General features: G+C 61.2%; 1 protein-coding gene across 11 annotated transcripts in view; it reads left to right on the top strand.

The window, feature by feature from the left end:
• Window positions 1-16,871, top strand: part of DGKZ (diacylglycerol kinase zeta) — a 50,402-nt gene that overhangs the window by 31,303 nt on the left and 2,228 nt on the right. For 4 of the 11 annotated variants that reach the window (XM_017529313.1, XM_017529315.2, XM_017529317.2 and 1 more), the window contains exons 2-26: window positions 6,253-6,361; window positions 6,612-6,707; window positions 6,963-7,040; window positions 8,479-8,535; window positions 8,936-9,004; window positions 9,886-9,957; window positions 10,060-10,176; window positions 10,278-10,349; window positions 10,646-10,741; window positions 11,016-11,098; window positions 11,203-11,263; window positions 11,355-11,468; window positions 11,545-11,685; window positions 12,813-12,891; window positions 13,042-13,097; window positions 13,245-13,307; window positions 13,400-13,473; window positions 13,562-13,673; window positions 14,052-14,251; window positions 14,467-14,567; window positions 14,668-14,747; window positions 14,937-15,006; window positions 15,135-15,175; window positions 15,664-15,803; window positions 16,755-16,786. In XM_017529313.1, coding sequence (XP_017384802.1) covers window positions 6,253-6,361; window positions 6,612-6,707; window positions 6,963-7,040; window positions 8,479-8,535; window positions 8,936-9,004; window positions 9,886-9,957; window positions 10,060-10,176; window positions 10,278-10,349; window positions 10,646-10,741; window positions 11,016-11,098; window positions 11,203-11,263; window positions 11,355-11,468; window positions 11,545-11,685; window positions 12,813-12,891; window positions 13,042-13,097; window positions 13,245-13,307; window positions 13,400-13,473; window positions 13,562-13,673; window positions 14,052-14,251; window positions 14,467-14,567; window positions 14,668-14,747; window positions 14,937-15,006; window positions 15,135-15,175; window positions 15,664-15,803; window positions 16,755-16,786 — 2,213 coding nt within the window. Of the gene's footprint in view, window positions 1-253; window positions 809-5,193; window positions 5,946-6,252; window positions 6,362-6,611; window positions 6,708-6,962; window positions 7,041-8,478; window positions 8,536-8,935; window positions 9,005-9,885; window positions 9,958-10,059; window positions 10,177-10,277; window positions 10,350-10,645; window positions 10,742-11,015; window positions 11,099-11,202; window positions 11,264-11,354; window positions 11,469-11,544; window positions 11,686-12,812; window positions 12,892-13,041; window positions 13,098-13,244; window positions 13,308-13,399; window positions 13,474-13,561; window positions 13,674-14,051; window positions 14,252-14,466; window positions 14,568-14,667; window positions 14,748-14,936; window positions 15,007-15,134; window positions 15,176-15,663; window positions 15,804-16,754; window positions 16,787-16,871 lie in introns of those variants that run through there. The other 7 variants (XM_017529314.1, XM_017529316.2, XM_017529318.2 and 4 more) reach the window with 5 other exon arrangements.

Raw genomic sequence — 16,871 nt, 5'->3', positions numbered from 1 at the left:
GACTGGTCTCTTCTGGGCATTCTTTACCTTGGCAAAGCCAGAAGACTAAGAAGCTGGAGTCCCAGCTCAGTCAATTCTGAGTCGTGGGCAGTCACAGGCTTCCACAAGCCTCAAGTGCCCCATTTGTTCAGTGGGGCAGTAGTGCCGTCAGCACAGGGGAAATAGCAGCCTCCCGTCTGTAATGCTGGTGAAAAAGCACTTTCTAAGTTGTCAGAGACTCCATGGATACTTATTTTTGTGATTGTTTTGTCTGGAGCCGGTGTGATTAGCTTCCCTAGACCTCAGAAAACCTGTCCAGTGGGTGTGAGGGGGCATTAGGTGGCTAAATAGGGGACATTAGTGGGGGACCCCCTCCTTATAAGGGCCTGGCTCCCACTTCTCCCTCCTTAGACCCCGTTCCCAGCTGAGGCATGGGCTGGGCTGTACCAGGCCCCAGGTGGAAGGGAGGCCACCAGGCTTTCACCCAGTCTAGCTCTGGGGACCCTGGGAAAAGGAGCTGGGAGGCTCTGCTCGTGCGCTGTGTGCCTGCCCGCCCACCCACCGCCTGCTGCAAAGCCCGGAGCCGCCGCTGGGAGAGGAAGTGCATTCGGTTACCAATCGGGTTATTTTCATAACGGCTGTCTCAGGCTGCGGGGAGGAGGGTGACAAGGGGGAGGGGGCAGAGGAGCAGCCACGGCCGCTCACTCTCCAAACTAGGACTTGCTCAGCAGAGGCCGGCGGCCCGGAGCTGGAGCCAGAGCCTGGCCTCGGGGACCCCAGCTCCCGCCTGCTTGCCCCACTCCTGCCTGCGCCCTGCCTTCCAGATCAGGTCAAAAGGGGCCCCCAGCCCCTCCTTGCCTTCTGCTTCCTCCCTCTATATCTGGCTGGGGGGGTGTGGGGAGGGTGGGATCGGGTGGACCCAAGACTCACCATCCATCCCTAGGCGAGGGGCCTGCCCTGCCAGGTTCCTGAAGCTGATGGAAAAGCGTCCTGCCAAGCTCCTGCGAGCCAGGGCAGACCCTGCCAGGTAAACACTCACTGGCCTGGTGGCCTTCTTACCACCCAGCCTGGCCCACCTGCTCCCTGGGGTACATTTTGTTGTTTTTGGCAAGATCCCTGTGGTGAGTCTCAGCCTGGGAAGGCAGGACCCTGCCTCTCCAGCCCCCAGGCTGACCTGGGAGGGGCTGGCCTCCCTTCCAGCTTCCCCACCTCCTTCCCTCCCACCCAGGGTCTGTAGGAGCAGAGCTGCGGGGGCTCTGGGGAGACAGCTGCAGGTCCTTGCTCTAGGGCTGCCAGAGGTGGGGACACCATGCACCATGCCCAGTCTTCACAGAGCAGAAGGCGGACCAGGCCTTCCCCACGGCTTAGAGTGGGCACTCTGGCTGAATCCCATGGGGTATCCTGTGAGAGCAACTCTGGGAACCAGACCTGGTGCCAGGTGCAGAGGGCATTCCTCATGGCACAAATGGATACCCAGGTGGCACCTACAGCCGGCTGTGTTCCTCATGCGGGGCTGGTGGCCACCCTAGACACTCCTTCCCTTTCCGGGCTCCCAGCCTCCCTGTGGGCAGACAAGCCCCAGGAGGCAGCAGTCACAGGCTCTGGTGTCTGTTGTGGGCACAGGCCCTGCCAGGCACCGGCTGTCTGCCAGGTATCGCCAGGTGCTCTCCCTCGGTCATCACATCCAGACCTCCTTTATGCCAGCCTTCTGAACTGGGTAGTGTGAGCCCCATTTTGCAGATGAGAAAATTGAGGCTCAGAAAGATTAGTGGATCAGCCTAGGGCGGCAGTGGCAGATTTGGGATTCCAAAGCCCTTGAAACTAGCATAGGGCATGAGATGGCCTGGGCTGGAGGTGGCCTGTCCGCTCTAGCAGTAGCCGATAAAGCTCTCCGGCCTGCCCACCTCCATGTCAGCCCCTGCAGCTTGGCCGCCTACAGCCGCTGTTCAGCAAGGGTGCGTGGCCAGACACCGCTGATCTTGTCGCCTGACATCCTCTGTCCTTTCCCAGGCCCTGTCCTTGTTGGGCCCCAGAGCCGGCCAGAGGTTAATGGGGTCCCTGTGTCCTTTCCCATCCTGTCCCTGTTGGTGTGACAGGCCCCCCGTCTGGAGACTGAGGGACAGCCATTTTGCTGTGCTCTTGGGTTGAAGCCCTCTGGGTGACCTTTACACGTGCTGTGGTGAGTTGAGGTGACCGAGAGTACGAGTTGAGAAGCCGCTGTCATGCAGAGCTGTGCTACAGGAGAGGCCCAGGCCCAGGAGAAGCCCCAGCAAAGATAGGAAGTGAGGAGTCAGGCTCTGGCTGACCAGGGGACAGGGGTTTCTATGGAGACCAGAGGAACAGGAAGCATAAGCCTTCAGGGAGGGGCACGGGAGCAGGAGGCATGGGTGCCCGGCTGGAGAGCCTGTTATAAAATGTCAACTCAGCCAGTCTGACAGTCTTCCCAGACAAACAAGGAAACTGAGGTCTATGCAGGGCAACCTGCACACAGTCACACAGCCCTGCCTGCCCCACTCTGCTGGGAGGGGCGGCCCCATCGATCGCTGAGGACACTCCTGGACAGATGTGGACCTGGGCTGCCTGGCGGTGTGTGGGGCCAGGCACCACAGGAGCACCTGGCTGCCACCCTTGTCTCTCGAGGGGGTCCTGGCCCCTGTTGTCAGGGCAGGTCTGGGGCTGCAGGCCGGGCCCAGCTCTCACCGCTGCCACGGGTGCAGCAGCACCTCCCCCCACTGACTGTGGCCTTTTGTTTTCTGGGTGACACTAGCATCAGGCGCTGTGTCCGGGTGACTAATCTCCTCCAGGCTGGGCAGCTGTCACAGGGCGGCCTGACCAGGCGGGCGGGGAAAGCTGACACCCTGGGGAGGGCTAGCAGGCTAGTGCCCTGACAGCAGGGGCAGCCGGACCTTCAGGCTTCTTTTCCCTGACACACAGCAGGCCCCAGGTTGGGAAGACCCAGCTTCAGGTCCCCACTGTGCCGCTGACTGGCTGTGGGACTGTGGCATGTTATTGTCCCTCTTGAAGCCTCAGTTTCCCCATCTCTAGAATGGAGCTTCTGGTCCTGCCTACCTCACAGGGCTGTGGTGAGGATCACATGAGGTGATAAAGTCCTTAGCACAGGGCCTGTCACATAGCAGGTGTTCATTATAATTCCCTGCCTGGTTCCCTTCCCTACCCCGTCCCAGCCTCATGGTCCAGGAGGAAGGACCCTGCAGCCCACCCCATTTCTGGGGCACAGGCTTTGCCGTTAGGTAGGCTTGGGCTTCAGCACTGGCTCCACGCTGGCTTGCCGTGGACTTAGGGCAGGTCACCTCTGCATCAGTTTCCTCATCAGGAACGCAGTGTGACACGGTACCTGTTTCTTGGGGTTACGGTTTCTGAAATGATCTAAGTGTTTCCCAGGAGCTTAGCCCAGTGCCTGACACATAGGGGCTCAGTAAATGTCAGCCGTGATGCTAGTGATTTAGGGGAGGCCCAGCGCTCTCCACCCATGCCTGCTGTCCTGCCTCTGCAGCTCCCTCCGGCCCAGGTCATCTGCTTTGAGTGGGGCACTATTTGGGGTCTAAGAGCACTGCCCTGACCTCCCTGTCATCTGAGGCAGCTGGGTACTCCAATAGGCAGGGACCAAGAGTTGAGCCATGCAGAACTCTGCTTTCCCAGGCACCTCCGCCCTGTCCATCTCTCCCTCAACACCCTGCACCTGCCTGAGGCTGCGCAAGACCCACGGGGCAGTAGCAAATCAAGAGTTCGGTGCATGGGAGAAGGTGCTAGATGTGCGGCCTGGGCCTGATTCTTTCAGCCCATCATCTCTGCCCTCATCCTCCCTCCTGCCCACCGTGTGTCCAGGTCATCACCCACCATGCCTAACTAATGCCAGCCTTCAGCGGGCCAGCCCTGGGCAGCACTGTCCCAGGGCTGTGACCTTAACCTCAGTGGCTGTCAGGGGCTAGGATGCATTCCCCACCAGTCTCTGCCCAGGAGAACACCCGCTGTGGGGCACAGGTGGCCTCTGGTACCTGGAGGCATTGCCACCCTGAACCATGCCAGGCGGGCTGCCCTTCCCCCTCTGTTAGGAGAGGTGAGGGCACAGGAGCCAGATGCCGGCTGTGAAGAAGGGAAGGGAGGGTGGAAGTGAGCTGGCAGAGGGAGCAGAGCATGAGTTCAGGATGGGTCCAGGGCGGTCCGGTCCAGGTGAGAGCTAGGATGAGGCCCACGGCTCCTGCCTCCCTGCAGGAGGGAGCTCTGGGCTGGGCAGTGTTTGGAATTGAGAGTATTGGGGCTTCTAGCATCAGCGCTGCAGAAGAATGTGCAGTCATAGGCTCCCTCAGCAGCAGAGCCAGAAGGGTTTCCAGCATCACCCAGCACTTCACCCTGGGGTGTCTGTACGTTGCCCTTCAGAAAGGTGAGACAGAGAAGTTAAGCACCTTATCAGCGCCTCAGAGATACAGGCACACACACCCGGAATCCAGGAGGCTTTGCTTTTGGCCCAAGCCTATTGTTTCGGCCCCTTGGGTGAAGAAGTCTGGGCAGTCCCTCTCCTGGGTAAGCCAGACAGCGGCTCTCCAGTTCCCTGACACCTAGTCTTCCCTGAGCCACACATTAGACCCTCTCTACTTCCAGGAGTCACCCTCAGCCTGACCCCAAGGCTGGGGGCCGAGCGACTCTGGGGGTCCTGTCAGGGCTGAGTTCCTTTGCAGAGCCTCATTTTGTTATCATAGCTTGGTTTGCGCCATGTCCCAGGAAGGGACACCTAACCTGCCCCATACTGGTGGCAAAACAAAGGCCCAACGAGTGGGCATCCCTGCCTGGAGCCCCACCATCCGTCCAGGCAGACCGACTCCCACTTTTCCTTTTCTTTCCCATCAGCTTCAGACGGGGCAGGTGGAGGCCTTTAGGCCTGGGGCTCTGTGGTTGACGGTGCGGGGACAGGGGAAGAAGGGGTAGCCTGAAGCACCCAGCTACCCAGGACTCCAGGGCTCCCCAGGGTACAGTGGGGGAGAGCATCAGCACCCCAACAGCTGTAAACATGGGCTCCCCTGAGCACCCCTGGGACCCTCGAGCACCCCACACCTGGAGGTCAGAGGCTGCAGTGACCCCTCCCTCCCTCAGGGGTTCCGTCCCTCCTCATGGGGCAGAGGCTTTGACTGGGCTCCCGGACACAGGACAGACCATGGCCTGGTCTAGCTCCTGATGCCCCTGGTCTCTGTGCCCAACAGCCACCCGCCTGCCATGGAGACCTTCTTTAGGAGACATTTCCAGTGGAAGGCGCCAGGCCCCGGAGAGGGGCAGCGGCGGCCCAGCGGCGTGGGGCTGCCCACGGGCAAGGCTCGGCGTTGCTCCCCCGCCGGGCAGGCCTCCTCCTCACTGGCACAGCGGCGCCGCTCCAGTGCCCAGCTCCAGGGCTGCCTCCTGAGCTGCAGGGTGAGGGCCCGGGTTTCCAGCCGCCGGCGCTCCAGTACCGTGCCCCCTTCCTGCAACCCCCACCTCATCGTGGATAAGGTGCCCACTCCACAGCCTACCTCTGTGGGGGCCCAGCTTCTGGGCACACCCCTGCTGTTGGCCGGGCTTGTGGGCATGAATGAGAAGGAGGAGGAGAAGGGTGTCCAGGAGGATGTGGCAGCTGGGGCATCGAGCGCCACCCAGCCAGGCACCAAGACACCAGGGCCACCCCTCTTTCGGGGCGCCCGGCCACTGTTGCCCCTGCCCCGATGCCTGCGCCGAGCCTCCTCCCACCTACTCCCCGCGGATGCCGTATATGACCACGCTCTCTGGGGCCTGCACGGCTACTATCGGCGCCTCAGCCAGCGGCGGCCCTCAGGCCAGCACCCTGCCCCTGGGGGCCGAAGAGCCTCAGGCACCACCGCCGGCACCATGCTGCCCACCCGTGTGCGCCCACTCTCCCGCAGGCGCCAGGTAGCCCTACGGCGCAAGGCGGCTGCACCCCAGTCCTGGAGCGCCCTGCTCGCGTAGGTATAGCTGCGGCTAGCAGGGCGAGTGGTGTGACCTCCTGTGGGTCTGGCCTGGGCAAGGGCCTTGAAGCTCTGCCTGGCCGAGGGTTCCTCCCCACTTGGGAACACTCTGGGCAGTGCTACGAAGCCAGCGCACCCCCAAAGGCCACGTCTCCTGCAGGGAGCTTCTCAGTGTCTGGGTCTTCTGGGAGGTCCTCCACCGTCCCTGTCACCAAGGTCGTGGAGAGGACAGAGGCCCCAGGAGTGGGAGGAAGCTGGGTCAGCAAGTGCTCAGCCCCCTCCTCAGCTGTCTTCTCCCCTGTAGGAAAGCCATCACCAAGTCCGGCCTCCAGCACCTGGCTCCCCCTCCGCCCGCCCCTGGGGCCCCGTGCAGCGAGTCAGAGTGGCAGATCCGGAGCACGGTGGACTGGAGCGTGAGTGCCTACATAACCATGGGTCCCAGCCCCGCTGGACTCTGGGCCGTGGCGCAGTTGTAGGGCAGAGGCACAGCAGGCAGCTGGGAGAGCCAAGCCTGGAAGGGTGGACAGTCGGGCAGATGGGACAGAGCAGGGTTGATCCAGGCTCTGGAGTGGGTCTGTCTTGGGAGAAGGTGGGTGGGCAGGGGCTGATGGGAGGGAGGGTTGGGCAGCCAGCGTGCACTGAGCAAGCCCATCCCGTGGCTAGGAGTCAGCAACATATGGAGAGCACATCTGGTTCGAGACCAACGTGTCGGGGGACTTCTGCTACGTGGGGGAGCAGTACTGTGTAGCCAGGATGCTGGTGAGTGCTCGCTGGGACACGCTGCCCCCTGCTGGCGGAGCCAGCACCTGCAGCCCTTCTGGGAAGGTGGGATGGAGCACTCTCCCTAGCACCCCTGCCTGCTGTGGATCACCCCAGGATGGTGAGGAGTGCAGAGGCTTTTTCCAGAGGCCAGGACTGGGATTCCCAGTGCACACAGAGGGCAGCTGTGCTGGGCAGGCAGCCTCCGAGATAGACTTACTGGTGCCTCAGGGGCCCTCTCCTCTTGTCCTGCAGCAGAAGTCAGTGTCTCGGAGAAAGTGCGCAGCCTGCAAGATCGTGGTGCACACACCCTGCATCGAGCAGCTGGAGAAGGTGGGTGGGTAGGTCAGCTTTTGCCTGCCCCTGCCCTTTGGGTGCTAAGGCCCTTGCAGTGCACACACACACCCACACGTTACACAGACGTGGCCTGCCAGGAGCAACCCAGCACTCAGGGGTGAAGAGTCAAGGACCCTGGAGCCAAATACCTGTGATCGAATCCTGGTTCCTCACTTACTAGCTGCTGCATCCCCACTGCCTAGAAGAAACGTGGCACAGAGTGGGTTCGCTGAATATCACTCGATGAGATGAATTGTCAAATCATGCATGCATGGCCCTTGTACCATTTCAGCATGTCCAAACTAGACCTTAGAAGAGGCCATTGGTTTGCTGAAGCTTCATAACACAGCTGTGGCTGGCGGCGGAGGTGGGGGTCCCCTACACCCTGCCTGTGAAGACCTTTTCCCAAGGTCCATTGTCCACTGTGTATCTGCAGCTGGGGACACATCTGGGCACTGTGCTTCTAGAGGGAGGTGGGGGCAGCACCGAGCAGGCAGGTCAAGGCTAGGGGTAGAAGAGTTTGTGTAGAAGGGCAGGGCTCCCCAGCCTGCAGCAACCCAGACCAGCATACAGGAGAGACTGTAAGACCAGGAGTGGCTCAAGCAAGGCTCACACGGGCTGCTTTTCCTAGCCCCTGAATCGTAAGGTGAGGTGTCCTTATACCTGTAATAAGGCTGAAGTAGGGCCACTTAGGAGAAGGGAAGTAGAAACGCAGCCCAAAGCGTTGTACACTCATGTCTCAGGTAGAAATCCAGCTAGGGTTCAACAAATTAGCTCAAGGTCTCCAGGGACCAGGCAGCACAAGCCTGCGTGTAAGGACCAGGCTGGGAGTGCCAGAGGGCGAGGAAGAAAAAGATGAGGCCGGGCACAGCAGCTCACGCCTGTAATCCCAGCACTGTGGGAGGCCAAGGTGGGCGGATCACTCTGAGGTCAGGAGTTTGAGACCATTCTGGCCTGGCCCATCTCTACTAAAAATTACAAAAATTAGCTGGGTGTGGTAGTATGTACCTATAATCCTAGCTACTGGGGAGGCTGGGACAGGAGAACCACTTCAACTTGGGAGGTGGAGGTTGCAGTGAACTGAGATCACACCACTGCACTCCAGCATGGGCGACAGAACAAGACTCTGTCTGAAAAAAAAAGAACAATGAGCAAACCACGGTCCCATGTTAGTGGGGGAGACGGACCCGAAGCTCCCAACCTCCCCCCCATCCTGGATACTGGGTGGCAAAAGGGAAGGTCCCTCTGGCTAGTGGGGAGGAGGCAGAGAGGCAGGAGGGCTTCTCAGGAGGTACCGTGTTCCAGGGACTCTTAGGATGATTTGGGGGTCTCCTTACCCTGTGAGGCTGACCCTGGGTGTCCTCCTGGAGGGGATGACCACATACCTGACCCTGAAGGGAAGTTCTGACATTTGGTGGTCACTGCAATGTTTCAGATAAATTTCCGCTGTAAGCCATCCTTCCGTGAATCAGGCTCCAGGAACGTCCGTGAGGTACGTGCCTAGGGTGGTCAGGGCCCCCTAAGATTCCTGTCTGGGCCTCTGCGCAGTGCCTCTGGAGTGCCACCAGGGGGCTCAGCTCCCGCTATGCTACTCCTCGCTGAGGTTCTGGGGTCTTCCCTGCGGTTACGTGGCTGGCGCTGCCTGCAGAGGGGGTGGGACAACTTGTGCTTCATGGTGCCTCCCAGCCTTCTCTGTCCCTCCTCTGAGTCTGAGCCTCCCCAGGGCCATGGAGAGAGTCTTCAGCCCCTCCTCTACTCATGTGCAGGACTGCAGAGAGCTTCCAGCTTCCTGCAGCCCCCACCCATTGATGTACTGAGTGGTGTGGGCGGTCCTCAGGGCTGTGTCCCCGCCCATCCCTCACCCCGGTGAAATTTCTCCCCTTCTCCCCCAGCCAACCTTCGTACGGCACCACTGGGTACACAGACGACGCCAGGACGGCAAGTGTCGGCACTGTGGGAAGGTGAGAGGCCCTGCCTGAGGACATCGGCACCTGCACCTGTGGCCTGAGGCCAGGCCGTGTGTCCCCTTACCTTTGGTCTCTGAGCTGAGCAGGCAAGCAGGGAGGAAAGTTTTCTTCCAATGCCACATGCCCGGCCTGCTTTGAAGTTGCAAGTGGCCCTCTGGAGAATCATGTAGACTTACTCATTCGGTGACTCTGAGAATACCTATGTGCCAAGCGCCAAGCTGGGCAGCAGCTTCCCACCCTCCTGAGAACAGTGTGGCTTGAAGCCAGCCTCTCCAGGCAGTCACCTAGCACAGCCCACAGTGGTTTGGTTCGCATACTTGTTTGCTGCTTGCCCGCCGCCCTCAGTAAGTGCAGGCTCTCAGAGATGGAAGGCTTGCTTCTGCACTGACGTCCGCCTGGCCCACTGCAGGCCTTTCATAACAGCCTGTGGGACAAACAGGAAATGTGAGGTACTCAGAAGCAGTGTCAATTTCTTTAAGAGCACATGGGGGCCTGGTCAGGCCTGGGGGCAGGAAGGAGGGAAAATGAGAGTGAGGCAGGAGTTAGCCTGCATTGCGGCAGATGGGTGTGCACGTGGTGCTGTGCGGGTGACTTCAGGGAGTCGAGGCCCCTGGCTGCCCAGCCCTGTTCTTCAGGCTTACTTTATCTATTTTTTTAATTTTAAAAAGTGTGTTCAAAGCTGGGCATGGCGGCATGTGCGTGTTGTTCCAGTTAATTGGGAGGCTGAGGCAGATTGCGTAAGCCCGGGTTTGAGACTAGCCCTGGCAACATAGCCAGGCTCTGTCTCTGGGTGGAGAGAGGCTGGCAACAGGAGAGGGGCTGGGTCTGCTGCTCTAGGCCTGGCCCTGGTGCCCATCCATCCTGTCCACCCTCAGGGTTTCCAGCAGAAGTTCACCTTCCACAGCAAGGAGATTGTGGCCATCAGTTGCTCGTGGTGCAAGCAGGCAGTGAGTGGTGCCCCTGCCCCCAGGGCCATGCCCTGCACTGCTGGGTTTGGGTCCCCAAGTCCCGACCCGGTCCCACTCACCCTGGCCCCGCGCTCTCCGCAGTACCACAGCAAGGTGTCCTGCTTCATGCTGCAGCAGATCGAGGAGCCCTGCTCCCTGGGAGTCCACGCAGCTGTGGTCATCCCGCCCACCTGGATCCTCCGCGCCCGGAGGCCCCAGGTGAGTGCTGCCTGCACCCTGCATGCACCCCCACGCACTTGGGGTCTGCCAGCTACCCCAGCCTGCCCACCTTGTCGCCAACCCTCCTGCTTCCCTTGCAGAATACCCTGAAAGCAAGCAAGAAGAAGAAAAGGGCATCCTTCAAGAGGAAGTCCAGCAAGAAAGGGCCTGAGGTTAGCCCCTGGCTGGGCAGGGGCTGCAGGGGTCAGGAGGGAGGGATCTGTTGCTCAGGGTACGGACCTCCCACCCCCCAGCTAATGCTGCCAGCTGGCGGGGTCCATTGGGCTCTGGAGGCTCTGAGGAGGGCAGGATCAGATGCAGTTTCTGCTCTGTGGCCTGGTAAGATCTGGCCCAGAGATGGTACATGAGGGTACACAAGGGGAACGAAGTGTCGCCCAGGGGGCCTGCTGAGGATAGCGGTAGGGTGTCCCGGACAGGAAGGAGCTTACAAGCTTGCCTTGTCTCCCAGGAGGGCCGCTGGAGACCCTTCATCATCAGGCCCACCCCTTCCCCCCTCATGAAGCCCCTGCTGGTGTTTGTGAACCCCAAGAGTGGGGGCAACCAGGTAAACACGGCCTTGCCTGTCAGCTGAGGGTCTGGGCAGGGGTTGGGGTCCAGCGCATCTGCCAGCAGCTGTTCCCAGAGTCCATTTCTGGCTACTGCCACTGTCTCTCTTTCCCAGGGATCCTGAGAAAATCCTGTCCTTTCTCCACCCCTCACCCCTTATTGGCCGTAGTTCCCATAGTGACGTCCCTCTCCCTGTGCTGCTCCCGCTTCTCCCACCGCGGGACCGCCTCCTGGCCCCTCCCTACCACCTCTTGACTCCCCATCCCATCCAGGGCGCGAAGATCATCCAGTCTTTCCTCTGGTATCTCAATCCCCGACAAGTCTTCGACCTGAGCCAGGGAGGGCCCAGGGAGGCGTAAGTACTTGCCAAGGCTTTGTGGGGGACGTGGGGGCACTTGCCTCGCTCCTGGGGTACAGCGCACATCCCCTGACCCCACTGCCGTCTTCCCATGAGCCCAGGCTGGAAATGTACCGCAAAGTGCACAACCTGCGGATCCTGGCATGCGGGGGCGACGGCACGGTGAGCTTCCCCCACGGGCTGGCCGAGCGAGAGGGCTGGGCCTGGAGCCAGCGTCCCTGTGGGCCTGACCTGCCTCTGCTCCCTCCCCCAGGTGGGCTGGATCCTCTCCACCCTGGACCAGCTACGCCTGAAGCCACCGCCCCCTGTCGCCATCCTGCCTCTGGGTACTGGCAATGACTTGGCCCGAACCCTCAACTGGGGTGGGGTAAGCACCCATAGGAGGGGCGCGCAGCCGGGGCCTCTCCAGCCACAGAGGTCTCAGTCCCTGCCTCCTCCCCCAGGGCTACACAGACGAGCCCGTGTCCAAGATCCTCTCCCATGTGGAGGAGGGGAACGTGGTGCAGCTGGACCGCTGGGACCTCCACGTCGAACCCAACCCGGAGGCAGGGCCTGAGGACCGAGATGAAGGCGCCACTGACCGGGTGGGTTGGCCGGGCCGAGGCAGGGGACTGGCTCCCACTTTCCCACTCTCTGGTTCTGGGACTTGGGGCAAGTGTCTTCATTTCTCCAACTTCCACTTCTTCCTTGTATGATGGGAATAATAGTACTTCTCTCACAAGATGCTGTGTCTTGTCTTGTTTTGAGATGGAGTCTCACTCTGTCTCCCAGGCTGGAGTGCGGTGGCGCGGTCTCAGCTCACTGCAACCTCTACCTCCCAGGTTCAAGTGATTCTCCTGCTTCAGCCTGCTGAGTCGCTGGGTCTACAGGCACACGTCACCATACCTGGCTGATTTTTGGGGTTTTTTGTTTGCTTTTTGGTTTTTTGTTTTTTTTGTTTCAGAGTCTCATTGTCACCCAGGCTGGAATGCAGTGGTGTGGTCATGGCTCACCGCGACCTCTACCTCCTGGGCTCAGGTGATTCTCCTGCCTCAGCCTCCTGAGTAGCTGGGACTACAGGCGCCCGCCGCTACACCTGGCTAATTTTTGTATTTTCAGTAGAGTCAGGGTTTCACCATGTTGGCCAGGCTGGTCTTGAACTCCTGGCTTCCAGTGATCCACCCACCTCAGCTTCACAAAGTGCTAGGATTATAGGCGTGAGCCACCACACCCAGCCAATTTTTGGATTTTTAGTAGAGATGGGGTCTCACCTTGTTGGTCAGGCTGGTTTTGAACCCCTGACCTCAGGTGATCCACCCACCTCAGCCTTCCAAAGCACTGGGATTACAGGCGTGAACCATCACACCTAGCCACAAGATGCTGCTCTATTTGGCAGACATTCACGGAGCGCCTGCTACCTGCCAGGCACTGCTCTAAGCAGTGAGCAAAACCAAGCTCCGGCTCTCGCACTCCATATGACATGCTGGGAAGAAGTGTTAGGGGAGCTGACAGGAAAGAGATGCCGCCAGGCACGCAGGGAAGTCCCCCAGGAGCCACCGGGCAGAGCAGGGCTGCGCCTGGCGGTGGGTGAGCTGGGCTGAGTCCCGGTGGACGCTGCTGACCGGGGAAGGCCTGTGAACAGATGGGCTGAGCTGGCGCAGCCACAAAAGGCCCCTGGAGGGGGACATCTGTGAGAACCAGCCCTCATTTTGGTCCCTTGACCTTTTTCCAGTTGCCCCTGGACGTCTTCAACAACTACTTCAGCCTGGGCTTTGACGCCCACGTCACCCTGGAGTTCCATGAGTCTCGAGGTTGGCAGCCTCCCGCTGAGGCCAGGGCAGGGTGGGCACAGGAGGGTCAGACCCTGCTCCCACCACTGAAGGCGTTCATCCCAGCCCTCCCCCGACCTCACCTGGGCAGGCTGGGTGACTCACTGGCCCTCACTGTTTGTCTCCACCCAGAGGCCAACCCAGAAAAATTCAACAGCCGCTTTCGGAATAAGATGTTCTACGCTGGGGTGAGTGGGGTCTGCGCCCCCTCCTGTGCCGGCTCCTTCTACCACCCGTGCCCCTGCCCACCTGTGCCCACCAGGCCCGGGAGCCCTGCCGGGTGGGGGTGAGGAAAGCTCTCTGTCAGCAGATGTGATTCCCTCTGTCTCTCACAGACAGCCTTCTCTGACTTCCTCATGGGCAGCTCCAAGGACTTGGCCAAGCACATCCGGGTGGTGGTGAGCGGGGCCAAGCTGCCACAGGGCGGGTGGGCCGGGAGGGAGGGTGCAGCTGGGCCCGTGCACCCAACACCCTCCACCCCTGCCACCAGTGTGATGGAACGGACTTGACTCCCAAGATCCAGGACCTGAAACCCCAGTGTGTGGTTTTCCTGAACATCCCCAGGTGAGGAGGGGGTCCGGGGAGCTCTGTGGTCCTTGTCCCGCAGAGACTGTGTTTTGAGGTCCGTGTCCTCACCCGCCCACCCGAGCAGGTACTGTGCGGGAACCATGCCCTGGGGCCACCCTGGGGAACACCACGACTTTGAGCCCCAGCGGCATGACGACGGCTACCTTGAGGTCATCGGCTTCACCATGACGTCCTTGGTGAGTGGGTTCTGGGCCCACAGTGCTGGGAGCACAGCCCGGAGGTCAAAGGGGGTCCCCCACACCCATCTCCATGGGCCAGGGTGGGCTGGCTCACCCTCACCTCCCTTCTCTGTCTCATTCCTCTGGCTTGAGAGTGGCACTCACCCCCTCTCCTACTTAAGTCTTGGGACACTTGCACTGCCCTTTCTGACTGGGGAGCCACCCTCATTGCCTCTGTCTCCTCCTCTCCCCACCGGAGGTCTCACCCTCCCCTCTGCTATCTGGCTGGGGGTCACTCTCACCTTTGTTCTCTGGCTAGAGTGTCTGCTCCGGAAGGAGCAGAGCTTGGGGCCTCCAGCCCGGGTGCCATCTGACCTGAGCTTCCTGTGCCCACAGGCGGCACTGCAGGTGGGCGGGCACGGCGAGCGGCTGACGCAGTGCCGGGAGGTGGTGCTCACCACGTCCAAGGCCATCCCCGTGCAGGTAGACGGTGAACCCTGCAAGCTCGCGGCCTCTCGCATCCGCATCGCCCTGCGCAACCAGGCCACCATGGTGCAGAAGGCCAAGCGGCGGAGCACTGCCCCCCTGCACAATGAGTAGGTCCCTCCCCCGCCACACTCTGGGTGCCGGGGCCAGACCCTGCCCTCTCTGGGCCTTGGTTTCTTCATCTGTAAAAGGGGCTGACTGTCCCTCTGCCCCCAGGGATGTTGGGAGTGGGGAGGGATCTGCCCTCAGCAGGTGGCTTGGTGCCGGGCTGAGGGTGCCCAGGCAAGGTCTTTGCTGAGCCCCGAGTGCCCACCCTGCCCGACAGCCAGCAGCCGGTGCCCGAGCAGCTGCGCATCCAGGTGAGCCGAGTCAGCATGCACGACTACGAGGCCCTGCACTACGACAAGGAGCAGCTCAAGGAGGCCTGTGAGTGTGGCGGGTGGCCGGGCAGGGCCCAGGCAGCCGGGTCCCCCGTGGGCAGAGCCGTGGGGTGCAGCCAGCTGCTGATGGGTGCTCTGTCCTCCAGCTGTGCCGCTGGGCACTGTGGTGGTCCCAGGAGACAGTGACCTAGAGCTCTGCCGCGCCCACATCGAGAGACTCCAGCAGGTAAGGGGTAGGGGCAGGGGCTTCCCCAGGTGCCCACCAAGAGGGTGGCGGGAAGCAAGGCCAGGCCTCTTCCTCCCGCAGTGAGCTCGCCCTCCAGAGCCTCCTCTGTGCTGGTCCCCACTGCTCCAGGTTCCCTTCCATCCCTGGCCGCTCGCTCTATCCCAGCCTGGATTTTGCCTCTTTCCACAGGAGCCCGATGGTGCTGCAGCCAGGTCCCCGACGTGCCAGAAACTGTCCCCCAAGTGGTGCTTCTTGGACGGTGAGTCTACTCCCAGGGTGCCATGCTATATGTCCTGTCCCCTCCCTAGGGGAGCCCAGGTTGGGGCGGCAGGGGACTTGGGCCTGGACACAGCGCTCCCTGATCCTCAACTGCCCCCTCTCCCACAGCCACCACTGCCAGCCGCTTCTACAGGATCGACCGGGCCCAGGTGAGCCATTGCAGGCCTGCTCCAGCCACAGCTGGTTCCGGGCCCCAGGGTTGCCTCTCCTGGGACACCTTCCCTGGTGGCTTCCCCAATGGGCTCACCTCTGTCCTCTTGCCCTGGAGTGCGTTCACACTTGTCTGTGCAGCCCTGCCCTCCACACTGGAGAGTACAGGGTGGTGCCAACCGGAAAGGTAGCCGAGTACCTAGCAAAGGCTCGGTGGGTGGGCAGGAGGGCCTGGAAGCCCAGAGCCATCCAGGGAGACATAGAAGCAAAGGCACTCTGGCAGGCGCCAGCTCACCTGGTAGGAGGCGTCAGGCATGGGAAGGAGGCGGGAGAGGGGCAGGTGGGAGGGGGCAGGCGGGTCCTTGGCCTGGCCACCTCCTTTCAGTGCTGGTGCTCATAACAGAGGCTTCTCCAGGTCTGCCAGCCTTGCTGCCCCTCGGCCCCCACTGTCAGGTGCCCTGACCTCCCACCCTGACCTCCCCCACAGGAGCACCTCAACTATGTGACTGAGATCGCACAGGATGAGATTTATATCCTGGACCCTGAGCTGCTGGGGGCATCGGCCCGGCCTGACCTCCCAACCCCCACCTCCCCTCTCCCCACCTCACCCTGCTCACCCACGCCCCGGTGAGTCCTGACGTTCCGTCCCTCCAGCCCCTGGCTTTCAGTCCCACCTGTGAGCTGAAGGCTCCTCAATTCTTCCTCCAGCCCCTCCACCAGTTGACTAAATGGCATCAACCTGAACCTGGCCAAAGCCCACCTAATGGCCTTCAGCCCTGCAATTCCCTGAGGGAGCGGCCCCTCCCTGACTTCTCTTCTCCCTCCCCTTGACCTCATCCTCCAGCCAGTTCTGACAGGCCCCCACCACCTGAGCACTCCTCCCCCGCCCCCCGCTGCCACCAGCCTGTCCCAGCCACCACGCCTTGGCCCCCAGCTCTTGTATCCCTGTGGCCACTCGTGCCCTCAAAGCCCTGACTCCACACCACGGCCAACTAAATACGCAGAGCATACCAGGCCACTCCCCCACCTAGAAGCTTCTCTCTCAGCAGCGTTTTGGACGCAGATTCTTCCCAGGCCCCGGTCATCGCATCGGGCTCCCATTCCCTCCCCAAGTCCCCACTGAAGTCCAGCCCCGCTCTCTTCTCTCGGTTCTTTGAGGCGCCAGGTTTCCACCACTGGACTGACGCTGTCTCAGCCTCAAACTCTTCCCCATCTTTCCAGAGCTCCCCCACCCCCACCCATTCGAATCTAGCTTAGCTGCTTCCTCCTTGGAGAAGCCACTCCCAGTACCTTCTGCAGGGATGCCACACCACCTGTTCCCAATCCCCAGGGCACCCCTGCTCTCAGAACTCCTTATTTATTTGACTTGTTTGCATCCCTGAACTAGAATGTAAGCTCCATGAGGGCAAGGCCTCTCTCTGTCTCATTCCCTGCTGTATCCCCAGTACCTGGAATAGTGTTTGGTGTGTAGCAGGCACTTAATAAACTGGAAAGAAGGAAGACGCCCCCGTTGGGGCTGGGGAGGGCAACCAACTGGCCCGTGCATAGCCGGCCACAGCACATTGCGCTCTGTTGCAGGTCACTGCAAGGGGATGCTGTCCCCCCTCAAGGTGAGGCCTCTCCCTCTGGGGCCCCTCCTTTCTGCCTGGTTGGGGACAGGAGGCTTAGTGGAGTGGGGAGAGGGCCCAGACTCAG

Source organism: Cebus imitator, unplaced genomic scaffold, assembly GCF_001604975.1.
Source record: "Cebus imitator isolate Cc_AM_T3 unplaced genomic scaffold, Cebus_imitator-1.0 Scaffold58, whole genome shotgun sequence".
Classification (NCBI taxonomy): Eukaryota; Metazoa; Chordata; class Mammalia; order Primates; family Cebidae; genus Cebus; species Cebus imitator.
Note: the sequence above shows the minus strand (reverse complement) of the source record. Positions and strands in the feature narration are given on the sequence as shown.